This window comes from Haemaphysalis longicornis, unplaced genomic scaffold (genome assembly GCF_048455015.1).
Source record: "Haemaphysalis longicornis isolate Haplotype H1 unplaced genomic scaffold, Haemaphysalis longicornis Haplotype H1 scaffold_4, whole genome shotgun sequence".
Taxonomy (NCBI): Eukaryota; Metazoa; Arthropoda; class Arachnida; order Ixodida; family Ixodidae; genus Haemaphysalis; species Haemaphysalis longicornis.
The window spans coordinates 138,780,249-138,801,877 of record NW_027526361.1 but is presented as its reverse complement, the minus strand read 5'-3'; the positions used below and the strand labels follow the sequence as shown (position 1 = coordinate 138,801,877).

At 46.5% G+C, this 21,629-nt stretch overlaps 1 protein-coding gene across 1 annotated transcript; it reads right to left on the bottom strand.

Moving 5' to 3' along the window:
- Positions 1–2,128: 2,128 nt before the first annotated feature.
- Positions 2,129–21,253, bottom strand: Rrp46 (exosome complex component Rrp46). Its single transcript, XM_077707755.1, has 5 exons — positions 20,973–21,253; positions 20,792–20,905; positions 16,348–16,469; positions 7,499–7,639; positions 2,129–2,368 (listed from the first exon to the last, which is right to left on the bottom strand). The coding sequence occupies exons 1-5, from the start codon at positions 21,082–21,084 to the stop codon at positions 2,150–2,152; spliced, it is 708 nt and encodes a 235-aa protein (XP_077563881.1). The 5' UTR covers positions 21,085–21,253; the 3' UTR covers positions 2,129–2,149.
- Between the last annotated feature and the right edge of the window lie 376 nt (positions 21,254–21,629).

Sequence of the window (21,629 nt, the reverse complement as noted above, 5' to 3'; positions counted from 1 at the left end):
TGTCGTTATGTATAACTAGCACCTAATCCCTCAAACAGTTTGCTTGTACTTCACCGACTGAAGTTTTGCATGTTGTCCCCATAAGGGTATGAACAGAAAAGGGCTCAAGTCGCATTTGCAACTTGTTTGCGATCTCAATTTAATTTTTAAGCAAAAGCACTAATTCCGGCACTACGTATTTTTCCTGTAATAGCACTCCTTGCACTCCCTTCTTGCTGGAAACCGACTGGATATAGCGATGTGCAAACCGGATGAAGTAGTGATGGGAAAATTACGTCAACCAAGCCAAGCCAAGCCAAGCGAAAATCAGCATGACATCGGCTGGAACCAACCAGTGACTGTGGAATCGAATTACGACTAACAATTTCAATTCCAAATGTTCACAATATACAAATATCATTGTTCAGACTTTCAAACTATAATAAAGTAAAACGTGATGGGCACAAAATTTAGTACGTTAGTACGTCTTTTTTTTGTATTCAGTTGTTATTGCGGTTTTGATGATGCGACCTACTTTACACATTTTACTAAAAACTGTGCATTCTTATAATTGATGAACCCGTCCCACATTGAACTAAAACAGTAAGTGGATTCCCTTTCTTTTCCTGGGCTTTTTGTTTAAGCATTTCAAGAAAATCAAGCTCCAGTGCCATACAATTAAAGGAGTTGTGGAGGAGCATTCTGCAGTAATAATAGGATGGAAATGTTGCCTCCATTGCTGTGCTCAGCTCGTAAATGTGCAGCATCAGGCCCGGACCAGAAGCTGTGGCATGAACACAGCCCTATGTTGAAGTAGCGCGTCAGGTGGAGCACAAGCAACCCCAATGCACAGGGCCTGTCTATTTTATCGTTCTTTTTTAAGTGCAGAGCACTTTAGGGGCTTGCCTTGTCATCGTAGCTCGCTCACTGGACCCAAGTAGAGCCATGCGGTGTTCCGTCGTCGTGGTGTAACCCAGAGGCTTCGAAAGCCAAGCGGTCTACATAGTGTTGCATATGAGCAGGCGTACCCGAGCCGAGCTCCGTCACCTCTGACATGCGTGTTGTAGCGTGGTGAAGCGAGCGGCCAGCCAATGTTGCTGACTTTGAGAAGACCAGAAGCCGAAGGCAAACTTAACTTGTTTACTGCATGGCGAGAGATGAGCCAAAGCCCGACTCTTAAGAACAATGCCCCGATGGGTGAGGTTACAGTACAGGACTCGAGCAGGGTGACAGCATGAACAGGAATGAAGTACAGCGCTTGGGGGGCTCTTATTTATACCCAAAGCGCTAACGGTCAAACAAGCGCTCCCTTGCTTCCTGCACACGGCACGAACGGCAAAGACACACACAACACTCTTTCCAGAGTTTGTGAGCGGTTGGTCTGAGAGAGGGGAGAGAGGAGGTCTCTGCAACGGCTTCGGCGTCCTTCGGACAAGTCTCGGCATGTCCCGTCTGCCACTACTGAATCACGCAGAGAGACAGGCGACAGCGATCCGGACATGTAGCGACGCGTTTGGCTCCGTCGGCTGCAAGCGTGAGTCACCGACAGGGAGGCCTGCTCGAAAGGCGCACGTAGTGGAGGCTTCGCCACACAGCCGAAGAGTGCTGCACAAAGCTTGACGCGGAGCGGCGGGCTGATTCGTAACAAGAGTCATAAGCGTTCGAAACTCGTGAACCACTGGCGCTTGTCATACATCTCCCCATTGTTTAGCGCAAAGAAAACTGCAGGTACATTTGAGGCAGAATATACGTAATTAACCGGCAGCGCCCACGTTTGTTTAGTTAGGAACGCTCGTTGGGTTCGTTCTTACGATAATAAGCGAAAAAAAAGTGGCAGTGCAGCGCCGGCACGTTCGGGAGGAAAAGCAAGCACAAAAAGAACAGAACTCCCGCTGGCGCAGTTTCAGGCAGGGGGCGCACGAGCACTGCAAAGGCGGGAAATCTGCATTGCATTGGGCGGTAGCAGTGAGCAGATAACGGCGCTACAGCCCTTTATGGCGAATCACTGCTCTGCACTTCCGACAGCTTTCACACTGAGTGGAACGGCTTTAATTTTTTTTCTTGCTTCGCCTCTTTATGACGACCTTGCACTTTTTGCCACAGTCAGCTTGCAATGCCAGACAGGGGGGGTTCAAGAAACGGGCGGAAGTCGCGGCAAAGCATGGTTTATTCAATCTGCATCGCTATCGCCTCCTCCCACGGGCTTCAGCTCCTTGGAGTAGCGTCTGAGCAGGGCGTCCTGGTAGAAGGCGAACACCTCCCCCGCGGCAGCCTGGCACAGGGCCAGGCACTTGCGGAACTCCTCCCGTGTGAACTGGCCCCGCGTGTAGCTCGACACCAGCCTGTGGTCCTGGCTCTGGAAGCACAGGGTGCACACCGCCCGCGCATCCTGCAGCACAGGGGAGACAAGGGCACCGTTGGTGTCTTTCGTCTCTCCTTTTCGACCGCCTACAAGTTTGATTGACTGATTGATTGTAGGGTTTAATGCGCCGACGCGTCACAGGCCATGAGGCGTGCTGTAGTGGAGGTCTCCGAATTAATTTTGACAACCTAAGGATCTCTAACGTGTGCCGAAATCTCGTACACACAGGAGTTTTTGCTTTTCGCCTCCATAAGGAAAGCGGCCGCCGCGGCCGGGAATCGAACCCGCGACCTCGTGCTCAGCAGCGCAACGCCTTAGCCACTGAGCCACCGCGACGGTCCTGCCTAGAAGTGCTCCAGGGCAGCTCCATATTCAGGGGGCACACTGGTCTTAAACCAAAAAAAGTCTATTTTTTCAGTTATGATTATGGAAATTGGGGGACATCTGTAGTTTTTCGTTCTGATTGTAGATATAAAATTTGTTTTTGTGTAAAACGGCTATATTGAAATCTATTCGGATTTTTCTGCTTGATTTTTTGACAGCCTTTGTAAAAAAACTGCTGGAGGGATGCAGCTGAACGAGGTACCGGTGAACTGTGCACAAATCAAGGAGTGCAGTAAGACTGACATGACCATTCTATCTGGTCTGTAGCAGAAGTTACGATCGTTTGAAGTTTGGGCCTGGAAGGCAAAACGAGTTTTTCTGGTCCCCACCTTCCAAACCCAAACTTTAAACTGTCTCTCGTTTCTAGTTCTTAAGAAATGAGAGACAGTACCGATGGCAACACTAAAATACTGATTTGTGAGTGAAACACACCGGCAATGAATGACAGAGGTGCCGAAAAAAATACTGCATGTAAAAACATAATGAAACACAGGGTTAAGAAGGGCGTGAATGTCGTGTATTAAAAAAAAAACGCAAGACAAACAGGGAGTGAGGATACTGAATTGTAAGTCAAATCAAACGTAATTCACAAAAAGTGGTTCAAATTAGGGCTTGGCGTCAGTTAAAAATTTTAATCCGATTAATCGGCAGGCTTTAACCGGTTAACTGATCGCTTAATCGGTTGCATTCGTTTAAGACAGAAAAAAAAACGATAAAAAAAACATTTCAATAATGATAATAAAAATGTAATAGTCTCCTTGGCCTGTTCATTTGCTGTGGTTCCAGGGAAAGAAGTGCACTGGAGATACTTAGCTCGGCGGGGAGCTCGCATAGGGGGAATAAAGGGCATAGCAGAGCATTAAAAAGATAGAGAAAGAGAGAAGAAAGAATAAAAAAATTACACCATCTTCCCGTGGGGAACCATGAGGAGGATGCGAAGCATCATGGGGGTTCCATGTAGGTTCCATTGTGTTGCCGTTATGTTGTTTCATTTATTGGAGCACGAATGGGAACGTAGTGTGAACACTCATGTAGAGACAGCGAAGAGACCGACACCTGCGTTACTTGATCGAACACTTCCTGGTTCTCATCTGTCTTTATTGCGTGCTCACGCTCATACCCCGCTCTTCGTCCTCTTCTCTGGTTTAGCTGCAAGGCGCGTGGCGCTTCCCGCCACAGCTTTCCCACGGGAAATTCAACATCCTCCTCTAAAGTTTTCAGTTCGTCGTTTCCGTTGATGTTCAGCTTGGCGTGCCTTCGTTGTATCAGTAGCTTCTTGACGTAGTTTGAATGAGTCAAGGACATAAGGTGCGTTCGTAGCACATGATCCCGTCCCAGTTTGTAGCGCAGTGGGAAGAGCGCCACGTGCCTCCCGTTCCGGCTAGAGAGTCGTGGGATCAAAACCGGGCGCCACCTATTTCTTTTTATAGCGGACTGCGCTGACGTCAGGCCAAACGCTGACGGGGCTGAAGAGACACGCATGCGCAGTAGAGTGCTGACGGCGGACAACAACAAGGGAGGGAGGGGCACAGCCCCGAGCATGAGATGCTTCGCATCTAAAAGGATGGGGCTAAAGTCAGGCTAGGCCATCACAGGTATCCCAGATGAGCTGAGCAGATCATCATGGCCATGATGCAGGCGGGACGCTTATGCGTTCGTCACTCACAATTTCTGGAGTCAGGAACATTAACATGCACCGCAATTTCGGGGGGCGCCGATTAATCGTGGTTTACAATGCTAAAACGGTGGTAATGCCCACTCGCCGCTACTGGTTTGATGGCACTGCTGGCCTCGTAGCTGAGATAGAACTACAATGAATGGCTTCGTCTAGCCTTATATAAGGCTGTCTGCCAAGATCATTTCATACAGACGCCAAGTGACAGCAGTTTCGTGTTGAGAGAGGAGTTTGGAAAGAGCAACCTCTTCTTCTTCCTGTCTTCTACACCACGGCCAAATACATGACTGCAACTGAAACAGTAACAACAGCTGGTGTTTTTTAAGTCAGGTAGCCTGTTCAGAAATGTTTATGTGGTTCGCTGTGTGTGCTTTGAAAGCCTGTGTTAACAAAAGATGCCAGGTATGTTTTGAGTTTTCACGCAGCAGGGAAAATTATGAATTTGGCGGTGATACCTGCTAGCAGGATTCTAGCATTTGCTGCCATGTTATTACACAACGTCTGCTGCCAAAGGAATGGTTCTCTGTGCAAGCATTCTCAGTGCTGTTAACAACTGATACAGACTAACTTGCTCTCACATTTTAGTAATCCTGAGCATTAAAAAAAAAAGAAAACATTAGAAAGGCTTAGCTTCCACCCAAAGGTGAAAAGTGGTTTTTATTTGTTTACGAAAAAACAAAACAACAAACTGCTGCCTCACCATATTTTAGACAAAACTGACTAGAAGACGCGACTTATGTGTAAAATAGGAGCGCAAACAACTAAGTGCTTCATCAAAAAAAATTATTGAAAGGGGCCATGATGACAGAATACCGTATTTTCACACATATAACCCACCCCTGCATATAATCCGCAACCCCACTTTCAGACCGCCGGAAAAGAAAAAAAAAAATCCTCACGTATTGCCCACACATTTGGTACAGAAAAGGCTGCACCAAAGCTACTACTCAAGCAACCCATGACACGGTGGCAGAGCTTCTTCGCATTGTGTCCAAAGCAAAGCAAATAGCGGAAGCTGTGCGGTTGGTGCAAGCTTAACCTGACAATCTACAATGAGGTTGTACCCGTAATGTACTCAAGTGCATCTTCACAAATGTGACTCCAAGGTTATTGCCGGATGATTCAATCAGCACTGATGCCTGGACGCTGCAGATGAGTCCTCGTGTGTTTGACATTTGCTGCATTGTAAATGCAAATTTAATGTCACTGGCTTCAAGTACGTGCATTCTGAAGGGCTATAATTTCGGTCTTGAGCGGAAGTGTATGGGCGTCGATAATAGGAATGTGAGAATAGTTACCCTTGATTTCAAAGTTATTTACGCAGTGAATTTCATTCAAACAGTTCCAAATCAAAGTGAATATTCTGCAATTTCAAGCAAGAAATCTAAAAAATACACTCTGTCAAGCATTGATTGGTAACTACCGTAGAAAAATAAAATACTCAATAGAAGAGGTTTGTGAAATTTTTCTACACCATAAAACAAACACACACAAGCTTTCCCGCTAGCTCCTATTTAACTTTGTTGATGATATTACGTTTTGCATTGCGGCCTTATACCTCATGTGGTGACCTCAACCACAATTGCTTTAGTGTTATTGTAATAAGGGTACACATTCTGACAAGCTGCAATATACCCATTGCTTTTTACAATAGAAAAACATAAATTGCAGTTCCACGAACGTTCATATCAGCTCCAGGTGAGAAGCTCGGTGTATAGGGCCACACAAGGCTAGGAATGTTAGCCTGATTTTTAAGCTCATGCCAGCATGCCCTCACAGAGTGGGGGCATCATCCCCACAGCATCGGATTTTCTATGGGGGGTCTAGTTCTCGCTGTTAACGCACAAATTTATTCTTTAAAACCATTTGTGCTGCATCTCCACATGCACAAGAATACAGGTTCAATGATGTCATTTTAGGCCTAATATGAGCGCATGAGACGGGCGTATAAAAAGAGAGAAAAATTGCTTCGAGTCCGTCACAATAAATGTGCACCGCAGGTAAACGGTGCCAAAGTGTATGAAGTTGGAAAAGTTCATTGTTTCTTTCTATGTCCTGCATCCACCACCCCCCTCCCCCCTCGAAAAAAAAAAAAACGTTGCAAGTTTTCAAGACCAACTTCACACACCATTTGATCAGAAAACCAGGGATTATGCGAGTATGCAGCCATGCTTTCTTATCTAAAGTAACAAAAGCTTGATGTGGGCGAGTGTGTGTTGAACAGGCCGATTGAGTGTGACCACATTATCAGGATGCAAAACAAGAAGCACCAGGGCGGAGTTGGCCAAATGCTGAAGAAGTAAGAGGCACTCCACAGGTGCCTTCCTCTTGCCGCTTAGCCGCACGCCACCGGTGCACTGCGGGAAAGCCTTGCGCCGCTAGCGGTGGAAGCGTGTTTGCAGTGGTTGTTCATGCTATTTCATTCTAACGAATAAATTCCCGTGTTTTCAGAGAGTCATCTCTAATCTTTAATAAGGCGTAATTCAGTGCATCTCAGCTCACTGAAATAGCGGTCCCTTTTTGCTTTCAAACTTAGAAATACATCAAAAATATCCTAAGCTCTCACATAGTGTGGTTTGACTTGAAGACAAACTGAATGTTGCAACACTCGCTTTGATATTCGAAAGTTTTCAATATTCGCACATTCCCGGTTGATGACTACAACATGATTCTGGATATCACATACATTGGGTGCATGGTTTTCCTGCAATATAGCTGATGCCGTGAATAAAAGAGCCTGTGGCAACGATTGCTGATAAATGAGCTTGCTGTCCTATCCCAGCAGCAGGCTACTGTTCAACAACAGGTAGGTTCATTTTTTACCTTGTTTGCACTGACCAGTGGGCGTTGTGGATGCCTCACGAAAGACGGGTCAAAACTGACGATAGTTCGGAAATGGCTGGGCGCCGTGGCTCACATTTTGGACAACAAGCTCAAAGAAAGCACTTTCTTCACCTTGGCGACTCAACACTCGTTGTAGGAAACACTAAGAGGGGACATCTTTTCCTGAGGGGACATCTTTTCCCGTCGTCTAATGGATGGACAAGCACAAAGCGGTATTGGCCAGAGAACCGGTTATGAGGTTTCAAACCCTTCACCTGCTCTTGCTGGCGATCTGGGTCGAGCAAGATGTTCCCGTCCTTGGTCAGGGCCCCCGTGACGGCGGCCACGTGGCACTTCATGTTCACCGCTGCATCGATGGCCGCCAGGCAGGCCGCATTGATGCAGCACGCCAGGAGCTGTCCAAGTGGCCGTCAAGGTCAAGTTGGTTCGCACAAAAGGTCATGCGCGGACTGCAGGATGATGGGCAGCAATAACCAGCTTGACGCAATGGTGGGCGCTATAGAAGGCGGTCGCAGCAATGGACTGCCAGTTTACTAAGGTGACGGTGTACTCGAAACTTCTTAATGCCTGGCTAATTCCTGCACACTGCACGTTTTCTCCCCCGCCTTTCGTGCTTGGCATTCTCTGCGTACACAATGTGCTCACAGCTGCTTTTTAAAGCGTGCTCAAAAGGAGCTCGCACAAGATACGCAACCCTTTGCTGTGGAAGATAAAACGCTCCTCCTCAGTCACGCAAATTGGACCTACAAGAAACCCGTACGGCAGTCTTTCACCCCAGGTATTCTATCTAGAAGAAGAAATGGACGTGGGCAGGGCATGTAACGTGAAGGCAAGATAACCGGTGGTCATTGAGGGTAACAGAGTGGATCCCTAGGGAAGGCAAGCGTGGCAGGGGGCGGAAGAAAGTTACGTGGGCAGATGAGATCAAGAGGTTTGCGGGGATCAATTGGTTGCAGTTAGCACAGGACTGGGATAAATGGAGATCCATGGGAGAGGCCTTTGCCCTGCAGTGGGCGCAGATGGGTTGATGATGATGATTCTATCCAAGGTCTCTCATTAACGCGTCATGCAAACGGCCAGTCAGGAGCTCAGTACAAAAAAAAAAAAAACACTTTGGGAACAAAGTTCCGAAAAGATGATGCTGGGAGGAGGGATGGGGGGGGGGGGGGGGGTGCAATATTTTGAACCCACCCACACCAGATATGACATGACCGGCCAATGTACTTCGGAATACTCGGATGACCGCTTCAATCCCATTTAAGTTTCAGACCTTTTAGACATTGGGCACTAGCATTAGATTATGACTTGCATCAATTCCTGGATTTAAACTTTCACCCAAACACATGTTGCTAACTTATTGCCGTTTAAATGCTAGTCCAGTATTTTTTATAACTGCAGTTGAACCCCATTATAACAAACACTGATATAGCAAATTATAGGCTATACCGAACTAAATATGAACTTTGGTTGGTCCCGCTTCATTTCAGTGACATCTATTCGATTATAACGAAAATGAAACTGTGAGAGCCGCACGCACACTCAGATATAACGAAGAAATATTTGACCAGTAGACTGGGAGGAAAAACTCCCGGCATCCAAAACTGCAGAAGTAGAAAAGGCCCCTTTGTTCAGTGGAAAACTTCGTCCTGTTCAGTGCTATCATGGGCCACCAGACAAAAATCACATCCTTCCACGAAAAAATAGGAATGCACACCTATTGTGTCAAACAAACTTTGTCCTGTCGGAAATTTCCCGTTTCATGTCCTGGTTCATTGCTCTCGAAATGCCACAAGGAGAAAGATAAGGGTTACCTTGTTTATAGTAGGTTTGAAGATTAAAATAACGTGTTTTTGCATCAAGGATTTTTGCTGGAGCCAGATTACCGATTAGTTTGAACCAATTCTTAGCTCTACTGTTACAATGAGTATCGCATATAATGAACTAAATTACAGTCCTGATACTACTTCAACATAACGAGGTTCGACTGTACAGCATTTCATTTATTTCCTGGCACCTTGCCGCCAACTGTGGCACACTTCCAATGCTGCACCCACAGATGCTAATACCAATGGCCTTTCATTAAGTACCCCCATAAGACCCTATGTGTCATATGTGGTGCTGCCTACCACACCCCTCACTACTACACAGAAATGCACAGCTGGCACGTCATTTTTCAAGGCACCATATAAAAAGTCTGATTTCAAAGTATGAAGGCCCTACCACCTTTGTACACGATTTTCATGTGCTTCAAAAGTGTGACACATAGCGGGCAAATGGATGAACGGGCTTCTTCGAGTCCACGAAGAGATGCTTAGCTATTCAAAAAGACACCCATTATACAAGGATCCATCATGAAAAGCAGACTACTAAGTGGGCTAAACAAGCCAAGACTACCAGTACCACGGTGTGTCTCACAGCACGGGTGTAACTTTAGCATGCTTTAGGCCTCCAAGCTTTGTGGCACCAATCACTTGCTGTTGCGTGGCAGTGCCTGTCAACAACTTTTGTAGGCGAATACAGAGAAGCCCTTGGATGCAGAGAGCAAGGCCGGGTGATACAGGTTTGTGGTCCAAGACAACACTTGACTGGCAAGAGCAACAACTTTCGTGCACATCCTCGCTATTAATTTAAAGGGGCCATGCAGACTTTTTATTCGAAAAATTTGGTGTTTTATATTGCCCCCAGTGCTTGTCTGGCAGCAAATGATGCTTCATTCATTGAGAAATTGAACATTTTAAGCCTTCTCCTGCTAAATCGTGTCTTTCATGACGTCTGCAACGACGTTTCCAGATCAAGTACTGAAGCGAATATAAGTATGCAGACTAGGGCTGGTGCAAATGGCACAGCACATTGTTTGCAGTCAGCCCTCCTAGACGGTGCCACCATACCGCTCGGAGCCGCTTTCCGTCCTCGCTTTGTTTTTGACTGGATTTGTGCGTGGACATCGTTTGTTCCAGTTGATCAACACTCGTTACGTGAAACATTGGGTACGCTCGACAAACAGAGTCACAGAAGACAATGTCGCTTAAGCCAGCTGGCCAATGTAAGCTCAACGCACCGGATGGCTGTGCAGCTGTAACCGGCATAGTGCATGCAGTATGCACTGGTGCTCCTATAGTTTACGTGTGCGTGCGTAACTTCCATTGTTTACCCCACCACTCTTACTGCTATAAAAAGAATATGCATTAAATTTAAGCGTGAAGTGCTCGTTCTGCAAGCTTACAACCCCTTATAACAAGAAAGCGAGTGGTAGAGCTCTTGAAGCAATGCAACTTGGAAAAGTTGGTGTGTGAAGTTAATAAGGCAAAGGACGCGGTACTTGACGTGTTCTTTTCCGCGAAGAGACATACTACACCAAGCTATGGTGGCTAGAAGAAGGTGAGATGGCGTCAGCGCACTTGTGCCGCTGATGGGAAAGCGATTCTTCGTTTTATGACACCGCCGCGGTGGCTGGGGTGGCACTCCGGTCCGGTCGTCGACGCCTGTTGAAAGCGAAGACCGGGCAACGAGCGGGGTTGGCGTATGACCAGGCATGCTCACTTCGTTTGAAATGTGCTTTACCTTCCGTCGTGTGTTTATTACTTCACACACGTTTTCTTTGTGCCTTGTAGGCTGAGTTTGCGACTTTTTAAAAACTAACTTTCTGTAAGTACTGAAAGCGGTAATCCAGAGGTCACTGCAGAGCTCAATGAGCTCTGGCGTAAAATGGAAAGTGTCGCCGAAGCACTGCTTTGCGTAAAGAATTCTCACTACTGACCTAAAATTATGAGTGACGCGATCCCTACTACTTATCCAAACGTCTACGAGTATCTATCAGAGAAGCCACCCCAGAAAAGCACGCACAGGACGCTTACGGGCGGCCTACCTGCCACGGCAATGGCGCTATACCGTGGTAGCGTCGTCGCCTCTTTGCGCAACGATGCTACCGATGCCCATGGAGACGAAAGCGCTCCCAATAACTCCCCAACCGTGCCTGAGATTGCGAAATGTGAACCGCAAAGCGCCTATTTGGCGAAGCACGAGATTGCTGGTGCTGACAATGTTGCAGCATTTATAGTTTGTGCCATATTGGATCACCAGAACCTTGCATTCGAAAAAGTCGCTTTCTTCACTGCAATCGAGAGAGAGAGAGAAACAACTTTTATTGAAGCCCATTTCAGGTGACGCTCGCAGGCGTCAGACGGGGTGGAACCCTATGTCCCATACCTTCACTGCAATCGAGTGCAGTATTGAGGTGAAAGTTTTCTTTCAAGCCACTCGTGAATATCTTAGAGGTCACTAAAAGTGCAATGGCGCATGAGCTGCTTGTGGAAGGCGATTCCAACCTGATTCCGTGCAAAGGATTTGGCGAAAAGTGTGCAGTTTGCTAAGCCCAAACGCCAAGAAAAGACCTGTGCTGAGAAGACCTGTGGTGAGAAAAGACATGCGGTGCTAAAATTAAGAGTGCTGTATTGGAACAGTGAATTAGTTTGTTTTCCTTCCCAGGAGGAAGTGCTGCTGTATGCAAGTATACCCACGTATTTTTTCACTCTTCGTACGTGTTTGTGTAAATGTCAAAAACGGATCACCGTAGTTGAAGACGTAGCAATTTAAATTTTTTTTGGCATCGAGACTGAACACTGCAGTACTCAAATGCAAACTTTTTCTATTGCATTTACAGTTCAGCATTGATACTTGCGCATTTTTTAAAGAAAATTAAGTGCCTTTACTGCTATTTCTCCTAGTTGCAGACTTAATCCATTTTTTATTTGCTTTAAGTAAAATGTTGGCAGTCTAAATATGTACAGGAAAGAGATTCTGTACGTCAAAACTGAACAATTTGTTCCTTCTACTAGTTGAGGCTGTAGTCGCAGAGTCAGAACCCTTTGAATTTCTGTTTCCGTGTGGTCGTTAGTACACGTTCGGCTTTCAAAAAATGCTGGTTTTCGTGCTCTGTGTGTTTATGCAAACGGGTATGGTCTCTTCTCTGTATTTTGTCTAATATTACGTCGAGTACAGAATGGGAAGCGTGGAGTACAACATTGGAAGTCGGGAGCGAAAGGCGCGTGACGTTCGGGATTGCATAGGTTATGCGCATCGGAACAGAACGCGCGCAGTGCTCAGTGAGGGTTGCGAAGTATATGCCATCCCAAGCCACCTGCGTGCTTGGTAAAATTACACTTGCGCGTGCGGCGAACTTCTGCTGGTTTGCGCTTCCGCCGCGCGCCGAGTCGTAGAGCGGGCGGCCAGGCAGGCATCGAACTACGGAAAGCAGTGCCATCGCATGCCAGGCATGAACTGGCGCATCGCTTTTGACCGGCCCTTGGCATCACCTTCCCCTTCTAGCCACCATAACCAAGTATTCCCCTCCGAGCAATGGGATCAGAGTGCATACAAGACAGCTCACGGTAGCAGGGTTTTTGCAACACATGTTGAATTCCTTGATCCTTGACAACCCTTTCTTGATAACCCACTCCAAGGGAGTTGCTTCTTACTTGTCTTCCCTAAACACCACAAACTGTTCAGGGTTCAGCATAGCCTTAAAGGAACTCTACTACAGTTGAGCCTCGATATAACGAACCTCGATTTAACGAAATTCGCGATATAACGAATTTTTTCAAGTTTTCTATCAAAATTTTGCTAAATGCATGTATTTCTGTCTCGATTTTACGAAGTAATTTTGTGCGGCGCTTCCGATTTAACGAAGTCACGGCAAAAAAGGAAGAACAAAATTCCGGTCGAGGCACGTTTTATTTTGCCTCTCAGACCCGACAGCAGTTGTTTCCTGGTGATTGGCAAGGTTTTGAAACCTCAATAACTGCTTAAATGAACTGTAAAATCGAAACCTCGATTTTACGAAATTCTCGATTTAACGAAATTTGCGGCCCCAAGTACGACTTCGTTATATCGAGGTTTAACTGTATTCCATGCCTCAAGACGAAATGAAGAAACGCATTCAAAAATGTATCACAGCAGAAAATGATAAAGTGGCCTTTCGCAACAAATCTGGTATGTCAACTGAGAGCTCCTTGGAACTGCTGCGCTTTTACTCAGCCAGCACTGTTGTCGGCTGTGGTGAAAATGTGTACATGCAGAAAAGAGAGCCTGGCTTGAGTACAATTGTTCCCGGTACTGTGGATAAGCAATTGGTCAGGGACGTCCAAGATCTAGCAGTCAGATGTTTTCAGGTACGCAGATGACTATTTGGTGTTGACAACTGGCGCCAACTTGGCAATGGTTAAACAAAAAGTGGCGACTGTTTTCTATACTCGAGGGAAGGGCTTGAAATCCACCTTTGAGGATCCGCGTAGGGGCAGCTTACAATACCTGGACTTGAAACTCACTTTTAAAAAGGATCACGTCTATTGGATGTTATTACTGCGATCAGAGAAGCCACTTTTCAATTTCACTTCAGACCACTCAAAAATAATTAAGCCGAATATTGCAGTGGCCTGTTTGAAGTCAGCAGTGCAGAAATCTTGCTCACACAGTGGGGCAGGCTTTCAACCGGCAAGTAGCGTGACTTAGGAAGGTAGCCTTTCCGAGGCCAGCACGAAAGTGACAAAAGCCACCATGTCGGAGGTCGGCGGAAAACATAAAAAGAACGCGAGAACAATGAGCGCGGCGCATTATCGGTAATTCACTACGCGCACGATTTACCACATCGGCTAAAGAAAGTGGTAGCAAGATTTGGTGCCCAGGCGGGGTTTTCTGTGTGCTCACTTAGCATGTGCACAATAGCGTGTGCTCACTTGTTTGAAATAAGTTCGAGCAGCAGCTCCATGATACACAAGAGTGTAAAGTACAACATTCACGCCAATTTGTCGAATACAGGAAAAGCATCGTATACCGCATCCCGATGAAGTGCCGTCATGTGTATATTGGTCAAACTAGACGTTGGATCAACATCAGATTAGGACAGCATACGTCGAGCTTGCAGGGGCCCCCTTTTACCCACTTAGCCCTTCATAGCACACAATGTGGTTACACACAGTGTTTCCATAACACAGACATTTTATATTCCCACAAAAAACAGGTGCCAAGAGAGTAGGTAGAAGCCTTCCACATTTCTTCGCAGAAACGTGAATGTGTCATTACTTCACTGTTGGTCTTGCTCAATAAAGAGAATAACAAGCTATCGGCGCATGTGTACCCCTACAAGTCATGTGACAGTGCCTCTATATATGTGCATTTTTCTGATAATAAATTTTGTTGAAAACTGTGTTGTGTGTGTTTTCATTCTCTCCTTTGGTTTTTGTGCGCATTTACAGCCATGAACCATTTTCAACTAGCCCGCCTTACCAGTGTGCTATTGCAGATGTTGTTTACCGTTCTTACCTTGCATCCAGGAAGAAATAAATTACTGCCAGCAGTATTATGTAGTGTTATGAATGGCTCAAATAACACCTACAATGCAACAGAGAAACACTACCATTTTCACTATGCCAGTCCTTGCCAGAGCAGAGTGCAGTCGACCAAACTCAACACTCGTTCAATGGGTAATGTCAAAATGGGACTGTTGTGCCAGCGAAACAACTGCTTTAGGGTTACTTTCCTGCCTTTGCTCCCCTAAATAACACACTATAATTAAGAAGTAGCACTGTCATTAACCACAGAAGCTCAGCAAAGAGAGCAAAGTTTCAACGGCGCTTCATCACTTCGCGTAACAATACCTCCCCACACGTGCCAAATAAGGCAAGTGATACGCTAGAAGCACTTCCACACCATTTGAACCCTGAGCACACCTGTACGGTCACCCCTTTCTGAACAGCAGATGAAATGCTCGGTCTCTGTCAAAGATGCTCTGTGCTTTTCGTTTAACCAACTTCCAGTTCTTAAAGATCAGACAATTGTGTACAGTTTTGTTCCAACAACAGTTATCAGATAACACTGTTTCTTGCAGGGTCCACAAAACGTTTCGCGAAAGGCCGACCGGTTTGCGTGATCCGAACAATGCTTGTGAAACACCACACTAGTTCTGTTCATTTCTAGTTGTGCTTTTAGTGTACCCCTACAATTTATTTGTCACCTTGCACGCATTTGTTTTTTTATGCATTTCATTTATTTTTATTTCTTGCAATCAGTGTGCAGTTTCTTATTGTTACTTTTCTATGAAGCTGAACCAACCTTCGATGTATGTCCCCCCCTTCCCCCTTGGGGCATTCTACCTTAAGGGCCTTTGGGCCCTTAAAGGGGCCATGCAGACAAAACACAAGTTTGGTTCATTCCAAAGACTGACTCGTTAGAACCACACTGACACCACTTTTAACACACACTTCACTCAAATAAGCTATATAATTAGGAAAACAGGGAATGGCCATGCGACCCACTAATTCATTTCCTGCAACAGAACCTATGATGTCATATGTGCCAGCTCTGCGATTGGCTGAGGCCATCAAAAGCAAAGGCAAATTCGGCACGGGTTATAAGCTTGCCCAGCCAGCTATTTTCGCTTAAATGTTATGCATATTCATGTTACAACAGTAAGAATGGTGCGGTGAACAATGTAAGTTACGAAAATACATGTAAGCATATAAGTACTGATGCGCGCTACTGTTGGTACTGGGCGCAGTTGCTTGTTTTAGCTGCACAGCACTCTGCTCCTTTAGAGTTGTCATACACGACGCTGGCCGATTGGTGTAAGCGACGTTGTCTTACGTGACCCTATTTGACGAGGATACCCCATGTTACACGAAACGATTACTTTCTACAGTAACAAAAACAAGTCAGGTGCAAATGCGGTCAAAACAAAGCAACGGCAGACAACGGTCCATGGATGAGTATGGTGGCGCCATCTGGGAGGACTGACGGGCAAGCAAGGCTGCAGACCCAAATGACGCAGTGGAAATTCGTTTGAATACCCGCCCTCAAAACTTCATGACAGACGTCACGAAAACATATGATTTGGCAGGAGAATCAAAATTTTAACCTAAATTGATTAATTTCTTAGTGAATACGGCATCATTTGCTGCCGAAGAAGCACTGGGGGCACTATAAAACACGAAATCTTTCGAATAAAACAAGCTTGTATTTTGTCCACTGGCCCCTTTAAGATAGAATAATTTGAAATGAAATGAAGCCAGGCTTGCAGAAATGGCACGTCAGGGGTGAGAAAAAAGGATACGCTTCCATCGTTGTGGAGTTCCTGGCAGGTGACTGAGATGCAAGCCCGCGGATGCAGGGCCGTCAACATGGCCGTCTCCAGGGTGCTGCGGACCACGTTCTCGGACATGCGGTCGGCACAACCTGGTGACGGAAGCGACATTTCCATTACGGACAGAAATCGACTTTAGAGACTGGAGTGGCAGATTTGCTGCACTCAGTATTTCCACAGGGAGTTGCTCAATAACACCAGTTCAGAAACTCTTCGTAGGCCCCCCATGTATCAAAAACCGGTCCACTGTTGGGCCCCCTGCATTGGGGGGGCAAAAATTAGGCAAAAATTAGCCTGCCATCTGTTGGCAAAAAGTCGAAGTAGTACTCAAGTCATAAACGAAGAATCGTACAAACATAAGCAAGCAGTATATGATGTAACGTTTTCTAGTTTTGAAAGCAAGCCTTCTCATATTAAGTTGTGTTATCAAGTAAATGTTTATCAAAGTTCAGTTTTTGTCCCCTAGGTGCTCGAACCAGAGGTACTCGCACAGCCTGAAGTTAGAAATGGAGCTTTGCAACTGCTGTATATTGGAGATCCCTGCTTCCACAAGGATTTGCCGAGAAGGGCAGTTGCTTAATGCAGTCTGTCTGAAACCATCGTTGCGATGACTGCTGAAAACAAATTCGAGAGACACTACCAGTCAGTGCAAAATGACCGATCCACCAAAATGGTGGAGTTGTGGCAACGCCCACCCAAAGTGCAGAGATATCACATGAAAAATACGGGATGGGCGATCTGTTGCGTCAGGTGCGAAAAACGAGAAAAAAGTTGCTGCACCGCCAATTAAAACTGTGGAGATATAAAAAAAATACCAGATGGGCGAGCTTTCGGCTCAAGTGTGGAAAGGAATAATAAGTAACCGCATCAACACATGAATAGATGATTGGCGTTCGCTTTGTTCGGCGCTATGATCGGCGCCAAAGCCATCGATTCTAAGGGGATGAGTGATCTTTGGGGTCTTTTAGTAAATTAAAAATTCCACCCCTAAAGGGGGGAGGGCGATGTTTCGGTGGTGGGCATGCGCTCAGAACTTTACGGTAGTGCAAAACATAATTAGGAAAACTGGTACCACAATTTCAAAGCCCTTCAAGGGCGCGATGATGGCACCTGTAACGGTTGTCACTCCTACATGTGTGCTGTTCGAATTTAAGCGCACTGTATATTTGCCTCAACTGGAGACATACAGAGAAATAAATCCCTCGCAAAGAAACATGTCCCTAATAACAAAAGGGTGTGGCCAACAGCCGGCATTTGATCGATGGCTGATATTTGTTGGATTGGATACTGATCGGCTGCGGGATATTTATCTGTCCCAGATATTGTGCTGGCTGTAGTGCAATTAGCGGTGAATGTGTTCAAAAAACAGCAAACACGATATTTTGCACCCTCATTGGCTGGTCGCGACAATGCGACCATCCTGCCGGCATTTTTTCGCCGGCAGTCAGCATTTTACTATCTCCTGCGCGGATGCATTTTTTTCTCGTGTGTGCTTTATTCGCATATGTATTTTAAGCAAACATCTAACCTAACCAATCCTACCAAACCTAACCCAACCCAACCAGACCAGCTAAGGCAGGTCTTGAATAATATAAAGACCGAATGCCGTAAATGAACCGAGTTTCTGAATAAATAGACATAGTGAATAAGGCGAACAAAATCACACGGATAAAAAAATAAAAAAATATATATGTGAAAACATTTTTGGAGGAACTTTTAATTCGAACGTGCGACTTCACAATCAGAATCCAGAAATCAGAAACCACTGCACCCTGCTAACCAGGGCTGATTCCGTGCCTGGCGGAGGGAAAAACACAGGAGGCGTTGAGCAGACATAGCAGTTACAATGAACCAGCCTGAACCAGAGTTACTCAATATATCATCACCACCACCACCACCACCAGCCCATCTCTGCCCACTGCAGGGCAAATGCCTCCCCCAATAATCTCCAATTATCCCGGTCCTGTGCTAGCTGCAACCAATTGATCCCCGCAAACTTCTTGATCTCATCTGCCCACCTAACTTTCTGCCGCCCCCTGCAACGCTTGCCTTCTCTAGGGATCCACTCTGTTACCCTTAATGACCAGCGGTTATCTTGCCTTCGCATTACATGCCCTGCCCACGTCCATTTCTTCTTCTTAATTTCTACTAATATGTCTTTAACACCAGTTTGCTCCCTGACCCACTCCGCTCTCTTCTTGTCCCCTAATGTTACACCTAGCATCTTCCGTTCCATTGCTCGCTCAGTCGTCCTCAATTTAAGTTGAACCCTCTTAGTGAGCCTCCAAGTTTCTGCCCCGTAGGTGAGTACCGGTAAGATGCAGCTGTCATACAATTTCTTCTTCAGGGACAATGGTAGGCTGCTATTCACTATCTGAGAATGTCTGCCATATGCACCCCACCCCATTCTCATCCTTCTAATTATCTCTGCCTCATGGTTGGAATCCGGGGACACAACTTGGCCTAAGTAGATATATTCGCTTACCACTTCCACTGCCTCGCCACCTATCTCAAACCGCTCTGCTGTCTGGAGGTTCTTGATCATTACTTTAGTTTTCTGCATATTAATTTTCAGGCCCACGGTTCTACTCTGTTTGTCCAGTGCGGAAAGCATGCTTTGTAATTCGTCCCCCGAGTTACTTAGCGAGGCAATGTTATCAGCAAATCTGAGGTTACTGAGGTATTCTACATTAACCCTTACTCCCACCTGTTCCCAATACAATGTTCTGAATAATTCTTGTAAACATGCTGTGAATAAATTCACATTGGAGAGGTTGTGTCTCTATGGCAGTTGAAAAACGCCCCATAGCCCCCACGTATCAAAAGCCTGTCTGCAGTTGCCAACCCTGCACTGGGGTAAGCACGAGGCAAGTTGGCTAGGCTGTCGTCTGCCGGCAGAAAGTTGAAGCAGTACCCAAGTGATTGCGACTGCTGCTGTAAGTCATAAAATTAAGAACCGTAAAAACACAAGAACATACTGCCTAATTTATGTCTTAATTCAAAAAGCAAGCATAATTTTGCAAAAACAATGTGTTTAAGTAGTAGTTTACCTAAGACTAGTTTTCGTCCCCTAGGGGCACACCTCTGAACTTGCCCCTAGAGCCACTAATAGCATCCTCGATAAACACGCACCGGGGTTTGCCCCCAGAACCGGTGCAGGGCGCAGTGCCCCGCGATGGTGCATTGATCGAGGACCAACCGAGCGGTTCTACCCAAGCGCCATCTCTTAAGCTGTGAAAGGAACTTATAGATACATTCACGAGTGACAATAAAGCAGCATAATATGGCACAGCGCTACTACAAAGGGTATTTCCTGAAAGCCAATGATTATATGCAGACAAAACCCATATCCGTCACAGTTGCGCGACAACGTACTTCCACCGTTTCCGCAAAACCTACAGCTACCTACAGGCTTCTCGTGTTCATTCTGACAGCCATAACACGAGTGACCGTAATGTTCCGCCCTTCCGCTACAGCAAAGCATGTAGGTCTTTGTGGTCTGGACATTCCAGAAATTGTATGCATAATTCAATCGAATGGAACAAATGCAAAGCTCCAACTGTCTGGCCATGCATGCAGCCTTTCTTCACGTCATTTACAATCGCTGGCCGTTACAGCGCCCGTTCTGAGCCTGTCGCATCGTTGCCTGATGAATCTGCAAGCAACTCATCCTTGTGAGCAGCAATATACATCCTGTTCCGGCTTCACACGAGTGCGTTGATGCGCCGTCACTGCAGCGGATGGCGGAGGAAGCCGCTTCGCCCGTGTCGTCCGCTGTGCATCTCGGGATTGCTGCCCGGGGCACCGTCGAATCTCAGTGCGCAGCGGGGCAACTGAAAATTGCCCCGCGGCAGTGCACCCCGCTTTATCAAGGTAAGATGATGCACACTGGTGCGGTTTGTCGAGGATAAAAAGGCACACCAGTGCGCCCCGATGTGCACCGGTGCGGTTTATCGAAGATGCTATAAAAAAGGTACGCTTGATCTAGTCGCTCTACTTGCCCCTCAGCTTCACTGGACAAGGGGGGAGCCACGCCGCCCGGATTCTGAAGCGGAGTTTCGCAACTGGTATGTATTGAAGAACTCGGAGCCTAAACGGCCAATCAGAAGACAGTGCTAGCCAAAGTGCCGGCTGCCGGCAATATACCCAAATCCCTGCCCGCCCTGGAGTGAGGCACTAAAACGCAAAGATACTTCTGATAAATGTTTATGGTTAGTCCATAAACTTATTGAACATAATTTTCCTCGCTCAGGAGGAAATTGAAACAATAGTCCACTTTGCTTTATTTTCATTCGTTTGTCACATTTCACGCAAGTACTAGAACAAGCGCCTGGATACACATTATAGCTACTAAGTACCCCACAAGCAAAGCAGATGTACGAATTTTACAAGACAGCAGTACAGTCTTGCTTACTCTGTTGGCCGGTCTTCGATCGGAAGAACACCTCTGTCGTAGCCTTCTCGTGATGCTCCCGGGCTTGTCGTACCTCGGCCGGCCCGTAAACGCCTGCCTGGACGACAGTCTCGCCTAGGTAAAAAAGGCGGTTAAAATCTCGACAATCGGAAGTAGGTGAAAAAGCTTCCAATACGCTTACCTTGCGCCAGCACTGCCGATCCGTCGGGACGCGACAAATTTGAAAATTTCGCGGCTAGCTTCCGCAGACGCCCCGTGTTACTCGTATCCATTTGCACAGAGGGCGAGCCCATCTTTATACACTCAGGCAATGCTCCACGTGAGATGGTAAACTCGCTGAAACGACTCGAGAAGTGTTTACAGCGCTTTCTCGCGACTACTGTAGCTCAGCATGCCGCTTTTTATAACGCGTTGTTAGCTTGTGGGGGCCGCCATGAAAACATGGGCGAAGTGTGGACAGATGTGTGCAGCACGGTTTTCCTGATGCTGGAAGGTGGTGTAGTAGCTAGCGCCGCCACAGTGCGATAGCCGCAGGGCTTCAAGCATTACCAAAAGAGCCAAAAGAAGAATCATGCTCATCGTCAGGGATATATACACACACCCCTAAAACCCCCCTAACATCCCCCCCAGGAGGGCTTCGACACCCCCCTCCCCTCAAAAAAAGATTCCACAACCACGAGCACCCCACCCCAGCACCCGCCCTAAAGGATTTCGACACCCCCTAAAATCGGAATTCTGGATAAACCCCTGCTACTGGGAAACTCTATGGTTTGTGCTGGCTCTGGAACCGGGCCATTCAGGTCTGAAGGGACTGATGACCCTCTTAATGAGGAATTGA